Raw genomic sequence first — 19,892 nt, forward strand, 5'->3', positions numbered from 1 at the left:
TCCAGTGTGTCCGCCCTTTCGGTCGTGGGTATGGAGGGTGGCACCTAGGGAGGGAGGCAGGCCTGAGGGCCCCGCTTGATGCCCACGTTGAGTGGAAGCTCTGACATTTCCCGGATCTCCGCCGCTGACTTGATGCGGAAGTGACGTAAGAGCATACGGACGCAGTCCCGTGCGCCGGAAATGATACCCCAGTGGGTTTGGTCGCGGAAGTGGAGGCTGCCGGGCTAGGTGCAGAGGGCGGGGCGCGCGCCTTCGTTTCCGCTTCCGGTCTGTCGCCACCTTCGGTTGCTTCCCGTCCGCTCGGCGGCTCCCCTCCCCCGCCCGGCTCTCTGCGCCCCTCCCGGGCGCCGGGGCGGCGGGGCCGTCGCTGTGCGGCCCTCCGTGCGTCCGCGCGTGCGCTCGTGCGCATCTCTGTCTCCCGCAGCCCGGCGTGCGCCCGGCGACACCGAGGCCGAGCGGGGGCAGGGGGCTGACCGTCATGACCCCTGGGAGCCCCGTGTAAGCGGGCCGAGGTGAGCTAGGGGCGCAATGCTGGCCTCCGTCGCGGCAAGTCCGGTGTTCCGGTCTGGGCCTTGGCGCGCGCGGGTCCAGCCAGCCTCGGAGCCGGTGTTCCAGCCGCTGATGGCTTGTGGCTGCTTTTGTACCGCTGTGCCCGGGTCGGGTTTGCCTGCCGGTGTGTGTCTTTTTTGGGTTTGTCAGTGTCCCAGTCTCCCATGGCCCTGTTGCTTGTGTTGCCCTGCCCCTGTGTTTCGGTGTTTGTACAGAAGGGTTTGGAGATCCTAATGCCGTGTGTTTGTGCCCCTGGATCGCTCCGTGTTCCTGTCAGAATGCTGTTCTTGTGTTTCTGGGTTTCTGTGTCTTCATTTCCTGTCTCTCTCTGGTGCATATTTCTCTCCCAATCATTGCTATCGTCACAGACCCTAAGGTTTTTTTTTTTTTTTTTTTTAATTTTTAAATTTTTTATTTTTATTCCAGGAACCTCTGCTTTGGTTTAGGATGTGCCTCGTCCCAGGTTTCTGAGTCTCTGGTGTGGTGGTAGCTCTTGGCTGTGGAATCTAGAGCCCTTACTGCTTGCCTCGGTCTCCAGACCTGAGGTTCCTAGTCTTCTAAGTGGAAGCATTCATAGTTCCTGCACCACAGGGTCTCTGCACATTTATAGAGGTGGTGCTGGAAAAGTGCCTAACTGTCTGGCCTGGAGTTAAGTGGGTGATTACTAGAGGCTCTGGTTATTATTAGAGATTTTGCTTCACTTTGTGTTTGATACCCTTTGAGTTCCTCTTTGGAGAATTTCACTGTATTGTTTGCACTGTTTAATAATAAAGTGGAAAATGGCCTCATTCTCAGTTTCTGTGAGATCCAATTATTATTACTATTTTTAAAAACATGCTTGAAGTAGGTAGTTGATAATGCATCTTGAGATGCCACCCTTTTGGAAATGGTTTTCTCTGATAATATAATAGCAGGCGGGGGTATCGAGCACCTACTATCTGTGAGGCACAGAACGAAGCCCTTTAGGTACTTATCTTATTTGATCAGCAAACTTGCCAAGTAGCCAGCCTGCCTGCCTGCCTCCCTCCCTCCCTCCCTCCCTCCCTCCCTCCCTCCCTCCCTCCCTCTGTTACCTAGTTGGGTGAAACTGAGTCACAAGGTTTGTTTTGCTGGTTGCTTATGTGGCTGGAGTCTGAATTTTGTTTCTTTTTAATTATATCTTTTTTTTTTTTAAATTTAATTTTTTGGTCTTAGTCCAGAACCCAGTGTGTTGTATGTTTTGTTTCCATGACCCTGTCATTCTGTCTTCCTGTCCTGTTGTCTCCCCATAATTCTGTATTACTTTTTCCCCCCCTGAGTTTCTGTTTCCTTGTTTGTCACATCTCTTTCTTCCTTTTTGATTTGTTTGTGTTTTGCTTAGTTACGACTGTTAACGGGTGCTCTATTCTCTGGCCTGGATTTATGGTGGAGAGCAGCTTCTCCCATTCACCTATGTCTTCCCTCAGGTTGGATCATGGTAGGGCTCAGTAAATCGCCCTCCATGGCTTGTTGGAGAGGCATAGACTGCTGATTGGAGTCTACTCTGGACCCAGGCTGCTCCAGTTGTGAGGTGTGTGTCCCTGGGCAAGGTGTTAAGTATGCCCGAGTTCCCTCCTGTGTAAAGTGCCTGTGAGTCATGCATTGGTAAGGATTAGTTGAGTTGACAGTGGAAGGCACTTAATGGGTGCCTAGGAGGACGTGAGGGCTGTGGAAGTGCTTGTTAGTAATTTGCTTGATTCCTGCCCTTGATACCTTTCTCATCAGCTGGTCACAGCACAGGCTACTTTATTTAGGTTAATTTAAAAGCATGAGGAGTTTAATGGCACACACCTTTAACCCAGACCTTCGGAGAGAGGGAGGGACAGGTGGGTCTCTGTGAGTTCCAGGCCAGCTAGGGCTATGTAGAAAGCTGCTACGCCAACCCACCAACACCCGCAACCCCTCCAAAACTTGAGTCATAGAGGGGAAGTGGGTTTCATAGTTGAGTCCGCTTTGGCATTTATGATGTGACCATGGCCAAATTCTTTAACTTACTTGAGGCCATTGTCTGCATTCAGAGTTAAATGATACAATATGCGCCTCTTGGCACAGTTTGTGTCCCTTAGTGGGGACTCCTGCATTTTTTATCTCTCCTCCTCTGAGCCTTGAGCTTGCCCTTGGTACACCTAGTCCCTGGGCATCCCCCAGTCTCTCACTGCCCCGGGACATCTCCTCTGTCTACCTACCATTTATTTAATGCCTTCATTGGTCTTTTCTGACATGACTCCTGTTCCAGAGGCCTTTGCTTCCCTCTTTCTCCTTCCTGCACTGTTTACTGAATAGTTTTTTTGCCCCCAGCCAGTTTCTTTGTAGGAAAAACCATATCCAAACAAATCTCGTTGCCACTACTATGGGTCTTGGGTCAACCCTAGTTTCAGAATCAGACAAAGAGCTTTAAAATCACAAGAATCCACTCCTAAGAACACTGACAATGACATTTGAGTTTAGGTCTGGGAAGTTTAAGCAGAGCCCTGGGGTTGTGTGGCAGGTCTCTGGTGAGGAGGAGGGGGGAATTTATTAGCAGGGCAACGGGGCACTGAGAGCTGGCCAGCCTTTACTGAAACCATCTGTTTGGTAGGACCCTTATCACACAGAACTTCGTTTTGTATCACAGAAAGCTACGGTCTGTCCAAAGGTTGAGGCCTGTCCTGTTAGGAGGTGGCTGAACCAGGGAAGGAAGTGGGAGTCTGACCCGCCACTGCAGGTTCTGCCTCAGCTGATCTGGGGCCCTGGGCAGGAAGCAGCTAGGCTTGTTTGAGGAACCGAAAGCACAGGCTAATTTTAAGACGGAGGTTCACAGGGCTGGGAGTCTTCTCAGCTTTCCCCTCAAGGGTGGTGGGAAACCTGCCGAGGGGAGACTCAGAGGCAGCTTGGGTGCTGGTTAGCCCTATGTCTCCTTTGTGTTTCCAACGATTCTCTCCCTCCTCAGATGTGGTGATCTACCAGCGCCCATTGCGGTCTCCCTCTGTGAGTCGCGTCATCTCTCCATGCCCCGGGGGGCTGGTGCCCCTTGACACCACTACTGGGCACCATGTCGACGTCATCACTGCGGCGTCAGATGAAGAATATCGTCCACAACTACTCAGAGGCCGAGATCAAGGTCCGGGAGGCCACGAGCAATGATCCCTGGGGCCCGTCCAGCTCGCTCATGTCAGAGATTGCTGACCTCACCTACAATGTTGTGGCCTTCTCCGAGATCATGAGCATGATCTGGAAGCGGCTCAATGACCACGGCAAGAACTGGAGGCACGTCTACAAGGTCAGCACCTGGGTGTGGCCCCGGGGTATGTCTACAAGGTCAGCACCTGGTGTGTGGCCCCCTGGGGGCACGTCTACAAGGTCAGCACCTGGGTGTGGCCCCGGGGTATGTCTACAAGGTCAGCACCTGGTGTGTGGCCCCCTGGGGGCACGTCTACAAGGTCAGCACCTGGGTGTGGCCCCCGGGGCATGTCTACAAGGTCAGCACCTGGGTGTGGCCCCCTGGGGGCACGTCTACAAGGTCAGCACCTGGGTGTGGCCCCCTGGGGGCACGTCTACAAGGTCAGCACCTGGGTGTGGCCCCCTGGGGCAACAGAACTGGAGCAGGGCTGAACGACTGTTCTCTTATGTTTAAGTCCCTGGGACCTAGATTTCTAGTTTTCCCCTTGAGCAGAGTCTGATGATGGTCAGGTATCTTCTATAAAATGGTGCTGTGTTTGTTGTTAGAGACAGGGTAACGTTCCTGTATCTTTCGAGTATCTCTAGATTGCTTACACCACCTACACAAGTGGTGTGTAACGTCCTGTTGCACTGTGTCATTAAGGCAACAATTAACGACAAGAAGAAACATCTGTGCAGATAAACTTATTTGTTTTCTTTTGCTCTTTTTTGTATTGCTCAGGCTGACCTAGAATTTGTAGTGATCCTTCTTCTGCCTTTAGAGTTTTGAGATTCTGTCAGTGCATAGACATACCTTTTTATTCATTTATTTAGTTTTAGTTTTTTTTATTTTTTATTTTTCTGAGATAGGGTTTTGCGGAGCTGATGTGAGCGCCTGGTCCTTGTTTGTTGTTGTTGTTGGTACTAGCTCCCAGCTTCTGAAGGCCACCTCCATTTTCCCTTTGAGGTGTGTGCTTCTGCTTCCCAGATGGCCCTGGACTGTGGGCATGCTGGTACAGCATGTGCCTCTCAGGTACCTTCCCTGTAAGGTACCTTAGGTGGATGTCAGGCTTGCTGGTATTTATTGACCTGCTACGAAAGGCAGAGCCTTGGTGACAGGCTGGTGCCTGTGCAATGTTGTCTGTAGTAGGGTGATAACACAGTGGAGCGCAGGGGAACTTTGGGGACGTCTGGACGCTGCTCCGTGGTTGTTGTTGCTTGTGAGTCTGGGTTTTAAATCTAGGCCCTTCACGCACAGTAGGCAAACAGATCATCTGTTTCCACGCTCAACACTGCGTCTTCTGCTTGTCCTTTTGAGATAAAGTTTTGCTGAATTGTCATGGTTCTCCTCCGCCTTGCTCTGTGGTACAATTAGTAGGCTTTGAATTTGTGGCCTTCCTCAGTCCCCAGGCAGTTGGAATTACAGGTCTACAACTACCAGACTAGGGCAGGGTTTTGCTTTTTTAAGCAAAACTGATGCTATTAATATCCTGATGTGCTTGCTTTTTTCTGGTGTTGGAGTTGCTGGGTCAGAGGGCATACTGGTGTGTAAGTTTGGTGTTACGTGCACAAGGAGTCAAACACTCAGATTTTAGGCTTTCTTCAGAAGGAAATGCATCCAGGGCACTTCTGAGCAAGTGTGTGTCAGGTTTGGCCAGTACTGTTGAGGAGTTGGGGGCGCTGCTGTCACCTCCCGCACTTGGTCATTTTGTTCTCATGTTGTGGCAGAGGAGCAAAGACTGGGGTCAGCTGGCTGAATTACGTTGTTGGTTGTGGGGCATCGGGCTGGTTGCTGGACTCCCTTCCATAGGATGGGTGGCCATAAGCAGGAGTCACTGCTCGTTGGGTGCATGGTGAGCCTGATGCCTTTTTGCTTTGGGGGCCTGCCTTGTATCTCAGGAGACTTTGAGGCATCTGCTCTCATGGCCCCAGCTTAAAAGTCTGCACTGTCCTGGATTATCCCTGCCGAGGTGGGATGGTCTCGGCTTCCATAGTGCCGTCTGCATGTTGAAGCAGAGAACTGAGACCTGTTTCATGTGCATCACAGCACACCCCAAGACCGCTTGCTCAGAGCTCGCGATTAATCACTGATGCAGTTCTTTTTTTTTTTTTTAAATATTTTATTTAATTTTAATTTATGTGCATTGGTGTGAGGGTGTCAGATCTTGGAGTTACAGACAGTTGTGAGCTGCCATGTGGGTGCTGAGAATTGAACCCAGGTCCTTTGGAAGAGCAGGCAGTGCTCTTAACCACTGAGCCATCTCTCCAGCCCACCGATGCAGTTCTTTACTGGACTTAAAAATCAAAAGCTAGGTGACTTTTACTCTGCTGGGAACTGGGGAAAGTCCCAGTGTCACCAGCAAGCCCTGGGGGGAGGGTGGGGTAGGATGAGCAGGAGGCAGGACTGCAGGGCTTTAGTGGGGAGGGCCTTAGAAGGCAGATTCACTGGCTGAGATTGTACCGCTGGGAGCCTGGAAGAGTGAGGGGCCTTAGTTAGGGCCAGTGTGTTCTGGAGTATGCCATTGTAGTGACTGGAGATGGGGTATGGCAGGGCATGCAGGACATGTGGATGGGCTTCTGAGGGCAGGTGAGCGGGGTGGGGGTTGCTTTCTGAGGTAGTGGGAGTCCAGGAGGGCTGTTTCTGGCCTTACTGTGGGCCCATCCTTTAGCCAGCTCTCATGCTCGTAGAGGTTGGCCTGTTGCAGTTGGAGGGGGGCTGCTGGAGGACTCTAGCCTCCCGCAGTTAGAAAAGGCTTCCTGGAAGAGGCTACAGGGCTGCTCATGGATCCCAGCTGATTCTGCTCTGCTCTTCTCCCTGCCCCCCATCTGTCTGTTCGTCCATCGTCCTGTGTGTGTGTGTGTGTGTGTGTGTGTGTGTGTGTGTGGTCCTGTGTTTCCCCCTTCTTCCCCCCCCCCCCCCCAATGTCAAATATAGTCCGGGAACTCACTGTGTAGATCAGGTTGGTCTCAAACTTGTGCATTACCACACCAGACTTTAGATGATTTTTCCCTCGTTTTTGAGGCAGGGTTTCTCTCTGTAACAGCTCTGGCTGTCCTGGAACTTTCTTTGTAGACCAGGCTGGCCTCAAACTCACAGAGATCCACTTGTCCCTGCTTCTGGAGTGCTGGGATTAAAGGCGTGAGCTACCATGCCTGGCATGGTGTTTTTATAGCTATTCTACCAGGCAAGAGAGCAGTTTTCCCCCCAGTTCTGATCATGTGGTCTCTTTGGCAGGGATCCTGGGGTGCTGCGCGTGGCTTTGAATGCTTGCAAATGCCTAACCCTTGTGTCTATGACCGTGCCCCACTTGCTTTGAAATCTCTGGTTTCTCATGCAGTGCTGGAGTTCCTACTGGTGCAGCCGTGCCTAGGGGCCCTTTGTAGGTATAGTCAGCCCCTGTGGAGATTATGTGCTTTATAGGCCTGGCCGACAGGGAATGGAGACTTGTAATCCACCTCTGTGTCCTATGGTTTTAGAGGAATATAAGTCTCAGTTGCCCCAGTCTTTAACTTACACTAATTAGAAGTCGACCGACGGCAGGCTGTGGGTCAGTCTTGTGTACTACCTGATTTTTAAGTAAAGTTCATTGGGACATAGCCAGGCCCCTGCAGCTACCACTTTGGAGTAGTTGGACAGAGACTGTGTAGTATGAAAAGGAAGGTTGATCTATCTATCCATTTTTCTGTCTATCTGTCTGTCTATCTGTTTGTGTTTTGACTGCATGTGTGTCTGTGTAGGGTGTTGGATCCCCTGGAACAGGAGTTACAGACAGTTGGGAGCTGCCATGTGGGTGCTGGGGATCGAACCCATGTCCTCTGGAAGCCAGTGCTCTCAATCACTGAGCCATCTCTCCAGCCCCGAAAACGAAGATATTTATTACCAGGACCTTTATAGAGAAAGATGCTGACCCTGTTTTAAATGTTTGTTTGAGTGTAGAAGGACTTCTTGGGTGGAACTGATTTAAAACTTAGCAAGTTCCATGGGTTATCTATTTGAGAGCCGCAGTAGCCTGCATTCACCCTCCACCACCTCCACCACAATAACAAAATCCAAGCTTTTCACTGGGTGTAACAGATCAACTGAAGCATAAGTGTGTAACCCAGTGAGTTTGTGGGAACGCACACACCTCTGGAGCTGCCTCTCAGAGCGAGATAGCGGAGACCCGTCCAGTTCTCTAGGAGGCTTCCTCATGGCCTCCTGTGCCCAGCGCCTCTGTGAAGTCTCTTCTAGAGACCAGTAGTGTGTGCTCTCTGGGGTGTCTTCCTTTGCCTACTTACCAGATGTGGGGTAATGGTGATCTGTGCCTCTCTGTGTTGTTGCACATAACCGTTGTGCCTCTGATACACTGACCCTCTGTATTGTTGGGCACTTTCAGTGCATTTGCAGTGGTTTCTGTACGCATGGCACTGTGCCTGGGTATTTGAGCAGTTTCCTGCTTCGTACATAGTTGTTAGCTGCAATTCCAAAGTCCATAGAGCTACAAAGATGAAAGCTTCTCATAACCATCCAGCACAAAGTACGGTGTTTCCTAAGGTGAAGTCATTTATATACTGTCCTCCTGTCCCCGTCCCTGCATGGCTGTTGGCAGAACTCTGTTCTGACAGAATTCTCAGGTGCAGTGTCTTCCTGGTTTCAGTCTCAAAGATTCTGGATTTCAAAGCACAAGACCTGCCTCTCTGCCTTTTCCCTTTTGTGTAAGACTGCACAGAGGTCTTTGTCCTCTGACAGTACACACTGACGGGCCGCTTGGGGCTTACATACTCATCAGAAAGCCTTTCCAGTGCCGGGCGGGTGCTGGCTGTGCCTATAACACCAGTGCTCAGGTTGAGGCTGAAATTCTGTGAGTTTTGAGGCCAGTGTGGTCTACATAGCAAATCCCTGTGTCTGTCTGTCCTGTCCTGTCCCCCCACCCCCCATCACACAACATCAATGGGATGCAGCAGTGTTTCATGGCAAATTTCACTATTTAGATAGTGTTTAGCACCTGTGGCTGCTTCGTCTGCTAAGTGTTTCCCATTCCATTCCATACCTGGGAACTTGAAGTTCTGTAGACATCTGCAAAAACCTAAGGTGTGCTCTTCTCTTTGGCCAAGTGACCTAGCCTGTTTCAGAATCTTATAGGGAGCATGGCAGTGACAGTACTCTGGAAACAGTCCTTGAGTTAGATCTTTCCTTGGGTTGGTTATTTATTTCATTTGTCTAAGATTTATTTAATTTTACTTTGTGTGTTTGAGTATTTGCCTGTACCTGTGTGTGTGGACCACTTGCTTATGTGTCTAGTGCCTGCAGAGGCATAAGAGGGTGTTAGACCCTTGGACCTGGAATATATATGGTTGTGAGTCACCCTGTGAGTGCTGGGAATAGAACTGGGGGTCCTCTGCAATTGCAGCAAGTACTCTTAACCACTGAGCCATCTCTCTGGCTCCTGGGTTGTAATTACTATTTTTTCCCTTAAGACTTAATTTCATCTTGCTGAAAATGGGATTTGTTTGCATTTTGTAAAGTAGGGAAGATAGTAAAGGATGCCGTTGAGCAGTAGTGCTTCTGCTGTGTCTGCCATCCCTGCTGCTGTGGTGTGTGGCTTTGCTTGGGTGTGTGTCCTTTCTGTGAGAACCAGGGCCCAGAAAGCTCCTGCAGCATCTCATTTTTTTAGGAGCAGGCTATCTTTGCATCCTTACGACTTACTGCACTTTAGTTTGCCTCTGTTGCTGCATTGGTGGTTGCCATTCTGTCTTCTGTGTCGTTGCCGCTGATCGACATAGAGTCTACGCACGGCAGTCAGCTTTTCCAAGTGACCAGTCCATTGGTATTTGGTGTGTTCATTGCTGGTAGCCAGCCACACCTCCGGCAGGTGCATGAAGTTTTTGAATATTTCCCACCACATTCATCCTTTGGCAGCCCTCCTCTCTATCTGTCCGAATTAGTCTCTTGTGGACACTTGATATCCATGGGACCACACATTGTGTGGCCTTCGTTCCTGGTGTCTTTCTCACCAAGCACAGTGTGTGGCTCGTGGTAGCCTGTGTCCCACTTCTCTCCCCTCTACTGTGTGGATAGACAGTGGATTGTGAGACTTGAACGTGGGCAGTGCCCCAGGGCCCAAATGCTCACACAGTCTCTAGTCTCTTCTCCAGTGGAGTTCAGTGTCAGTGACTGGTGTACCTGCACCTTGCAGGCCATGACGTTGATGGAGTACCTCATCAAGACTGGCTCTGAGCGTGTCTCACAACAGTGCAAAGAGAACATGTACGCTGTGCAGACGCTGAAGGACTTCCAGTATGTGGACCGTGATGGCAAGGACCAGGGTGTGAATGTGCGGGAGAAGGCCAAGCAGCTGGTGGCTCTGCTGCGTGATGAGGATCGGCTTCGGGAAGAGCGCGCCCACGCGCTCAAGACCAAGGAGAAGCTGGCACAGACTGCCACGGGTGAGGTTTCTCTCCCACTCCTGGACGTCCCTGACAGCTAGGATCTGTCCTCTGTTCCTCTCTGTGGGCCCATTCCAGCTGATCCACCCCTTTCCTCCCTTGCCTTGTGTGATGGCCTTAGGCTCTAGAGATTTTATTCAGCTTGCCTGAAGTTTTACTGAATACCTCCTTTGGGCCCAGTTGTGTCCAGACCCTGAGGGTAGCCAGGAGAGTCCCTGATGGACAGGCAGGTGCACCCACATCTTGTCAGATTGCTTGGGGCTCGGGACTCCCCAGGTACAGGGTTAGGTCAGCCCCTGATGGGGACATACATGCTCAGGCGTGATGGAGCTGCCAGTCTGGCCTTCTGTAGATTGTCCTTCAAGTTAAAGGGCAATGCAGAGGCCCGGATGGCACAGGAAGGAGGTCAGCACCATGGCTGAGGGGACTGCCAGGGTCACTTTGTGAGATCAGAGAATGTTGTCTATAGGTAGTGAATTCAAGTTGAGTGGGTAGTGAGGAGCACTTTAAAAAAAAATGGAAGTAGCATAAAGAGAAAGTGCATCCCATGTCATAAGGCTGTGGCCTCTCTAGTGACATGTTCAGTGGCAGATGTGGGGTTCTGGATTATATAGGGGTTTTGCTTTATCATGCTGAGGCACCAAGGCAGGGAAAGTGGGAAGAGTGTTAGGGAGACTATAGGAGGACAGTTGTGAACACTTGAGTTTGCAAGTGGTTGTGGTGATGGGGAGACAGTGCTGCCCTGGGGGTGAGCTGAGTTGGACTTTGCAGGGTAGATTGGACCACAAGTCTGTGACCTTGGTTCTAGCTGGAGGCCTTTTGTCTGGTGCATCATGTTTTGGGTCAGTGTTAATTTTACACTCAGATTTGGAGACACTGTGGGATATACTCATGTGGAGCTTAAAGCAAGGAGCGCAGTTGAGGGAAGGAACCTGGGAGGTCCAGGAATGGCTGGCAGGGGTAGAGAGCGGAAGCCCAGGATTGGGCTGGCCTGAGGAGGGATACCTGGAGCAAGGAGCATGCCTGCTTGGCTTCGTGGAAAGTGTATGGTGTGCATGCATATGTGTGTATGGGGATGCACATATGAGCAGATGGCCATGCGTGTGGAGACCCAATGTTGATTGCTCTGTGCTTTATTTTGATGCATGGCCTCAGTCAAACCCAGAGCTCACCAATGTGCTAGTCTTCGGAGCCAGCTCGTCTCCATCTTCCTAGGCTGGGATTGCTAGTGAGCGAGCCATTAAGACTCCCTAGCATTTGGGTAGGTTCCTGGGATCTGAACTCCATCCTTGTGCTTCGGCAGCAAGTGTGTCAACCGCTAAGCCATCTTCCTAGTGTCTGTGAGGAGGGCTTCTTAGCTGTTTGGCATGGCCAAGCTCTGGAGAGGCCAGACACTTGGGAACCCTGAGCTTTGCTGACTGAAGGAGCCTGAGGCATATGCCTCACCTGCTCCCCACACAGATGACGAACTGGGCCACATGCTTCCCATGTTCCTGTCAGGGACCCTGAAACTGGAATTGGTATTTTTTTGTTTGCTTTTTGTTTCTCATGACAGGGTTTCTCTGTGTAGTCCTGACTGTCTTTGAGCTCACTCTGTGGACCAGGCTGGCACCAAACAAAGATCTGCCTGCCTCTGCCTCCCAAATGTTGGGATTAAAGGCGTGCACCGCCACTGCCTGGTTTAAGTTGGAATTTCTTAATGATTGCCATGTTCTTTCATTTTCTTTCTGAACCATATAAAGATCCAGCTTTGGCCATCGGCTCTGGCCTGCTGACCCATGTCCCAGAGCAAACTGCTTGGGGAGGGAGGAGGGTTGCTAGAGGAGTTGGAGAGGCTACAAAGGGCTGGAAGCCACAGGAGCGTGAACCCGGGTGGTTGGTGTGGGAAGCTCCGGTGCTGTTGGTTGGTGCCTGTTTCCTTGTGAGGTGTGAAGTGGGGCCTTCAGCTCAGGAGTTTCAGCCTTGGTGGGAGGAGCCTCAAGGTATTAGCACTATGAGGGTTTGGCAGTGGGGTATGGGTTGCTAGCACCCACCCCAGGAGGATGCCACACAGCATCTGTCCTAGGCTGAAGGGGATTTGGGGACAGAAGCAGACAGCTTGCTGTGGTGTATGGATCAGCTCTGGATCACTGCTGGAGCAGAGCTTAGAGAGCCTGCCTTCTGTCAGGGAACCAGTGCCAGGGCTGACGGCGGTGATGAGAAGGTGCCGACTGCAGGAACTAGGGTCTCGGTCCTCCTTTTGGGAGGACACCATTGACCTCTCCCGCCTTCTGCTGGCTCTGGAGCCTGACTCTTTATCTTCCTGTGGCCTGTCTCCTTGTCCTCCCCCTGACACCAAGGGTTCTTGTTCCCTTTGTTTGGTTCTACAGTCTGTACAGATGTTGCTTTCCCTCTTAAGTGCCAGCTGTTCTTGCCAGGGCTGCACTTCTGCCTGGACTTGGTGGCCCTTTTCTGCTCTCGTGGCCTGGGAAGCCAGGGAGGATCCCTGTGGAAGCCAGGACCCTGCTGTCCTTTTGCACCCTGGTCTTCCCTCTCCTTATCAGCCGCTTGCTGCTCTGAGGGTGGGGCTGTCCTTTGCCCCTCCCTGGACTCTGGCTCCATAACTTTCCCTCCCAGTTGGGCCCTCAGAGGCTTTTTTTTTTTACTGTGTGGGGGTGGGGATGCTGTGTTGGGCTTTGGGCTGCAGCCCCACTTCTTGTGGGTTTGCATCTTTTGGCCTCTGGTCCATCTGTGTCCTCATGTCTTCCCGTCTCCAGCCTCCTCAGCAGCCGTGGGCTCTGGACCACCCCCCGAGGCAGAGCAGGCCTGGCCACAGAGCAGCGGGGAGGAGGAGTTGCAGTTGCAGCTGGCCCTAGCCATGAGCAAAGAGGAGGCTGACCAGGTATGGGGCACTGCAGAGGGAGAGGGGCTGCCTTCTGTTCTGCCATCCTGTCCTCATGCTCGCCCGTCTCTCTCCACCTGCTCTTCCTCTCCCCTCCTGTCCCCTCTGTCTCTGTTCTGGTGCTTCCTGGTCCTTCACCTCTAGTTCCTCCCTCCTGGAAGCCGTCCTAGGCTTTGGCAGCCAGGTGCGCAGCTTCTTTCTTCCTTTTTCTGCCCATCTTCACTGATCTGGGAGAACCAGGGTCCCTTCGTTTCTGATCTTGCTCGGCTCTGGACTTCTGTCCCTTTGTTGGCCTGCCTCTCTGCCTGTTACTCTGGCTCTGGCTTCCCCTGCCCTGCCCCTCAAACTTTCTCTCCGCCAGCCCCCGTCCTGCGGCCCCGAGGATGACGTCCAGCTCCAGCTGGCCCTTAGTTTGAGCCGAGAGGAACACGATAAGGTCAGAGTGGGCTGCCTGCCCCTCCCAGGGCTTTCCTGACTCCTTGCTCAGGTCCATGGGTCTTTACTCCTTGCCCCTTCCTGGTGTGCCTCCCTGAGTTCAGCTGTGTTCACCTTCAGCCCTCAGTTCAGTGTCTTTAGCTGTAGAAACCTTGGTCCAAACAGAAGCCCAGGGAGGACACCCAGGACTCTGGGTAGATCTGCTATAGCTGCCTGGAGGGTACAAGTCACTAAGTCATGCACCTTAGCAGGAGGCCAGGATGAGAGGGCCACCTGCTCTTCCTGGGTCCCAGTGCCTCCTAAGCTGTTTTCACAGCCAGGTTCGGCCGTCCCTCTCATAGCACTGTTCACAGCCCCCTCCCTGCCTAGGCCGCACCAGCTCCTCCGCCCCCTGCCCCACCTTTGACCCAGGTGTCCCATTCCCATCCCCATTCCATACATCGTCCACATCCCATTTTAATTTTTCCAGTTTTGTTTTCAGAGTGGGGGAGAGAGGGTTGGGATGGGGACTTGTAGGCTGGGCCAGCTGCCCTCCCATGGCTCCTGTTCTGAACCCCACTTGTCTGGCTGCACCCCATAGGAAGAGCGGATCCGTCGTGGGGATGACCTCAGGCTGCAGATGGCAATAGAGGAGAGCAAGAGGGAGACTGGGGGCAAGGAGGAGGTGAGTGCCCGTGTGCTGTGTCCTCCGGGTCAGGGATGACTGTCCTGTAAAGTGGGTGCTGCTGCTTCCCCTGTGGCTGAAGGCAAGAGGGCCTAGACTCTTAGCAACCGCCTGACCACCCTCAGCAGGACTCAGGGCTCATCTGCCCATGCTGCTCTAGACACTCTGGGTTGATGGTCCTCGCCTGAGCCTCCCCTGACCAAGGCAGAAAATAGTTGGTCTGTTACTCCTGTGCTCACAGCTGATGTGGGCTCAATCTTGTTAGTTTTCTGGCCATGTGCAGTTGTTTTCTCATAGTTTTGTGTTTAGACAGGCTTAGGCCAGACAGTCTTTCTGGTCTTTCTGTCAGGACTGGCTACACTTGGGGCTGAGACTGCAGCAGCGGTGGCAGCATTGGCATTGTAGCTGCTCCCTAGTCAGTGTTCTGTGATTAGCTGATGAGACTTTTTTTTTTCTTTTTTTTTTGAGTCACAGTCTCATGTAGCCTAGGCACCTTTCAGTTCTGTGTAACTGGGGTGACCTTGGACTTCCGATGCTTTCCCCTCCACCCCCTGAGTGCTGGGATTTATATGTATGTGCTACCATGCATGGTTTTTGCATGGCTGGGGATTGAACCTAGGGCTTCGTGCATCTGAGGACAGTACTCTGCTCTAGCCCCAATGCGACTTTCTTGCCCGGCAGCAGTGTCTGCTCAGGCTGACCTTAGGCATGGGAGGTTCTGCATCCCAGTACTGTGGGAGATGCACTTGATCCTTTCTGCCTTTGCCTTTACACTCAGAGTGTAATGTGGCTACTTGGGGAAGACCTGGCTGTCCTCTCTGAGGCTGTTTGCCTTCTGGGTACCGATGGGAATGAATGTGTGGCGTGCGCACATGCCTATGTGGGTGATCTCCACTGTCAGGTGAAGGCTTAGGTGTGGGCTGCTTTTACGTGCCTGCCCTCAGAACACCAGGGCATTGCTTAAGTCTCTGCATATAGACAGGCAGCCTTAGACAGGCTGTGCTGCATGGTGGTCACTGCAGGATAGCGATGTAGCATCAGGAGAAATGTGATCAGGGTTAAGGAAAGCTTGCTGTGGTGAGGCTTGGGTTGGATCAGCTTAAAAATCTAAGCCAAGGCACACACACAGTGAGTGAGGGAAGGCCATTCAGTTTGCTGGTCCCAGGGAGGAGGGCTTCACCTCTGTCTGCACTCAGAGGACTCAGGGTTGGTGCGCAGGGTAAGTTGGGGCCTTCTGGAGGAAGACCTAGGTGGGAAGCGGCCAGATGGCGGAATTGGGAGGATAGATGGTAGGCAGATCTGGGATTGAGAAGAGGAGGTGCAGGCCCCTGTGGCGGTCTCCTGACTCTGCATCTCACGCCCCTTCTCTTCTCTTTCCCACAGTCATCGCTCATGGATCTTGCCGATGTCTTCACAACCCCAGCCCCTCCACAGGCCTCAGACCCCTGGGGGGGCCCAGCATCTGTGGCTGCTGCCATCCCTGCAGCTGCTGCTGCCTCAGACCCTTGGGGGGGACCTGCCGTCCCTCCAGCTGCTGATCCTTGGGGTGGTGCAGCCCCTACGCCAGCCTCTGGGGATCCCTGGAGGCCTGCAGCCCCTACAGGGCCCTCTGTTGATCCTTGGGGTGGGGGCCCAGCTCCTGCAGCTGGAGAGGGCCCTACGCCTGACCCTTGGGGAAGCTCTGATGGTGAGCATCACCATCTGCTTTTTTGTAGCCTCCTGGGCCAAGCCATCCCTTCAGGCAGGGATGCCCTGGGCGTGGTGGGGGCCGTGAGATGGCTGGGGAGGAGAGAGCGGGGCTTGGTTGTATGAAGCTAAGTAAGGAAGGCTGTAGGGGGCAAAGATTGGGGAGGCTGAGGGTGCTTTGAGGGCAGATGTGGGTGGGCCCAGTGTGACCCTTGACTGGCTAACGCTAGCGTGTGTGTAGATAGAAGGGCCTGAAAGTGAGGCTAGTTGTTTGGGTGGGTTTGGACCACCATAGACTGAGAAGCAGCAGCTGACTAAGCAGGAGAGGCTCCTCATCCGTATGTCTCCTTCCTCATCTAGGCGGTGCTCCCGCCAGTGGACCCCCATCTTCTGACCCCTGGGCACCTGCCCCGGCTTTCTCAGACCCCTGGGGAGGCTCACCTGCCAAGCCCAGCAGCAATGGCACTGCAGGTAATGGGCTGCCCTGGCCCGGGTTGGGGCAGCAGTCCTGGTGTGAGTCTTGAGTTTATCTGGGTCCCGAGGGTGGAGGAGGATGAGGTAGAGTCCCTAGGCTGGTGCTGAGCTAGCTGCCCATCTTGGCTCCACAGCTGTCGGGGGCTTTGACACAGAGCCTGATGAATTCTCAGACTTCGACCGACTCCGCACTACCCTGCCAACCTCTGGGAGCAGCACGGGTGAGTCACCCCTCCTCCTGAATCCCCAGGAGCCCCTATAACCGGTTCCTCCTTGTCTCTGCCTTGCTCCAGGTAATGCCTGCTGTACTTACGGGTGTAGAATGCACATGGTACAGTGACTCGGATCCAGCCACCCCTCTTAACAGAGAGATGTGTAACTTTGGAAATCTTAGTCACATCTGTGCTGTTTCTGCTTCTGGATCATTTATTGAATGAGGGCAGGAATTGGGCAAATGGAGTCAACATGTTAATCCCTGCCACCTGGCTGCGTTGTGCTTAACTGTGTCTCTGAGGCCCAGGAGCAGACTAGTAGCTACCTTGAGCGGCAGCTGTGGGCTGAGCCAGCTTTGTGACCCTTAACTGTAAATACCCCAAGAGTGGGCCTATGTCTCCATGCTAGTGCCTTCCACATGGGCACTCACTGGGTTACTTTTTCTTTAGAGGTGGCTCATTGCTAGGTTGCCCAGGCTGTCCTTCAATTTGTTGTCCTTCTGCCTCAGCCCTGAGCGTTGGGAATTATAGATGCGTTCCCCACACTCTGCGTTTTCTATTATAGTAGGATTGAATCCCAGTTGTCCATGCTAGGCAAGTAAGTGCCGTACGATTGAGTTACATTCCCAGCTTGCTGTTCAGGCTAATTTTTTTTCTTCCTTGTTTCGGGTTTGGGGACAGGATCTTGCTAAATTCTATTACCCAGACCGGCCTTGAAAGATTGTGTGATCCTTCTACCTGAGACTCTCAAGTTCTGGGGTTACAGGCTTACACCCCTGGGCTGGGCTTTATTTTCCTAGTTGAGGCACTGGTTGAGCTGCAGAAATGTGCTTCCACTGCTCCATTGCTTAATTCCCAGTGGGGCAACATCTGGCAACGTCTGTCCTCCAGCCCTTAGGTGTCTCCCTGGTTTCTGCACTGTAAAATTCCATATGTAGCTGGAGTATTCCCATTGGGAAGGTGCTCCTTTGAGACTGTTCCATAGGCAGGCCTGTCCCTCCCTCAGAGATTGTACTTGCTGGAACTGTCACTCTAGGAAGTTATCTGCCATTCCCTCTGCACCTCCTCACCACAATAAGATCCTCGTAGTTTTGAGTCCCGGCTTTGCTCAGCCTTTCACTGTGCATCTCTGTCCCTTCCTGAGACTTCACCCACTTCCTTTCCCACCCCACTCCCCCAACCCAGGGTGGACCTGCCAGTCTCTCTGAGCACTGTCCTGGCTTCTTCCAGGGGAATTGGAGCTGCTTGCAGGAGAGGTACCCGCTCGCAGCCCTGGGGCATTCGACATGAGTGGGGTTGGGGGGTCTCTGGCTGAGTCTGTGGGGAGTCCCCCACCTGCTGCGACCCCAACTCCCACACCCCCCATACGGAAGACTCCGGAGTCATTCCTAGGCCCCAATGCAGCCCTCGTGGATCTGGACTCGCTGGTGAGCCGGCCAGGCCCCACCCAGCCAGGATCTAAGGCTTCCAACCCATTCCTGCCAAGCGGTGAGTGTGCAGAGGGGGACTTCTGTGCCCTGGTTCTCTCTGGTCCCTCTCATGGAGCAGGCATGTTGCTCTCCAGCTGGTTGTATATCTCAGACAGATACTGGGCAGACCAGCACCTGGAGACTGTTTCATGTCTGTCATTTCTTTTCTCTTTGTAGGAGCTACAGCCACTGGCCCCTCCGTCACCAATCCTTTCCAGCCAGCACCCCCTGCGACGCTCACCCTGAACCAGCTCCGTCTCAGTCCTGTGCCCCCAGTACCTGGAGCGCCACCCACCTACATCTCTCCTCTTGGTGGAGGCCCTGGCCTGCCCCCCATGATGCCCCCGGGTCCCCCAGCCCCCAACACTAACCCTTTTCTCCTATAATCCAGGGTAGGAGGGAGGCCTGGTTCAGCTGGCTTCCCCAATTTCTGCTCCCTGGGAGATCAGTGTTGTGAGTGCATGTGAAAACGGGGGACCCTCCCCCCAGTGCCCTTCCCCTTCCTGGGGCCCACTCACACTACACCCTCTTCCCAAGTCCCCAACCCACCTCCGCCTGAGAAAAACTGGACTTGGGGGATGGGGAGGGGAGCCGGCCAGAGGAGGACCCTTTTCTGTGGCATTAGATGGGGGAGGGACAGCTGGGGTTCCCCCACCCATTCCACCTCCCTCCAAACTCCTGACAGCCCCCAATCAGTGTTTGAGCCTCCTCGTTCCCTTGGCACCCCTTGGTGAATCCTTGGTGATGATTTTGGCAACTTCGGGAATAAATGGCAATTCTCATGGGTGTGGCTCCCCCAAATTCCCATCCATGTGTCCCTGAGAAGCCCCTCTTCCAGGGCAGACTCAGGGTTTGGACCGAGCCACCTCTTGATATCAACTGGGAGCTAACCTTTCTGAAGCCTTGGATTCCCTGATTCAGTTCTTTGAGATGTGCTGAGCTGGGTGAGGTTGGGAGGGACCTGGGCTATGGCCAACCGTGGCCCTAGTGTAAGGACTCCCGTCTCTGATGCGTGTCACAGACACTCAGGGATCTGGTTGCCCCACATGGGAGTTGACAGGTCATTGAATGCCAGGCTTCAGAGAGAAGCGCTGTGGCTTGGGGTCATCATGTTGGAGTTGGATGGTGAGGATGGTGGGAGTATTAAGAATTTTTACCAAGAAATAGTAACACTGGACACAAGGCATTGGTGTTACCGAGTCCTGCCCAGGGACCATTAGTTCATCCCAGCACTCTTTGGAACCCTTTCCAGCCTCTGCTGGCTAAACCCAGCGGACCACCAGATAGCTCCTCTTTGCCATTGCTGTGTGTTCTTCTCATGAGCCGGACCACGTCAGTGAGTCCTTGGGATGCCTGGGGGGGGGGGGGGGGGAGGGTGCCCCTGTCAGCTCGCTTATACTGATGGGTATTTTCCAAGAGTGCTGTCCCATACTCCCTGACTTTTCCTGGTATGTGTGGTCTCCCATCACTCCCCATGGTGTGGGTCCTGACTGCTGGCTTCGTTTTCTTGGCCACACTTGAATTGGTTGAAGGCTGGGTGGGAATCAGGCCAGCACAGATGTGAGACTTAACTCTCACTTCTCTTGTGAGGGATCATGGTAACAGATGGAGATATCACCATAACTCTTGTTCCCATGCTGGAGCCTAGGAGCAGCACCCAGGCCAGTTAAAGATACCCCCAAAAAGTACCCAGAGAGGTTGTACCTGGGAGACAGCAGTCAAGGGCATTGTGAGGGCTTTGGGCCAGTACCCCATATAAATTGTAGAGCAAAAGGGTCGTGAGGTGAGGGTTTGGGTTCATTACTTGCTGTGGAGTGGCTGCTGGCACTGACAACAGGGATCACACTGGTCCCCATCTGTTTCCTCCTATAGACCAGGGGTGTTGGGAAGGTTGAAGTGGATGGGGGAAGTGGCTGCCGCCCTGTAGTGAAGGAGGGTGG

General features: G+C 53.0%; 1 protein-coding gene across 1 annotated transcript; it reads left to right on the forward strand.

Moving 5' to 3' along the window:
* The first annotated feature begins 518 nt into the window (after positions 1–518).
* Positions 519–18,736, forward strand: Epn1 (epsin 1). The gene is given in 12 exon segments (XM_051162359.1): positions 519–673; positions 3,497–3,564; positions 3,566–3,826; positions 9,882–10,131; positions 12,888–13,012; positions 13,374–13,448; positions 14,028–14,111; positions 15,495–15,798; positions 16,158–16,268; positions 16,406–16,492; positions 17,714–17,971; positions 18,130–18,736. Coding segments are annotated over 12 exon segments (1,977 nt in total). The 5' UTR covers positions 519–528; the 3' UTR covers positions 18,339–18,736.
* The last annotated feature ends 1,156 nt before the right edge of the window (positions 18,737–19,892 follow it).

This window comes from Acomys russatus, chromosome 19 (assembly GCF_903995435.1).
Source record: "Acomys russatus chromosome 19, mAcoRus1.1, whole genome shotgun sequence".
Taxonomy (NCBI): Eukaryota; Metazoa; Chordata; class Mammalia; order Rodentia; family Muridae; genus Acomys; species Acomys russatus.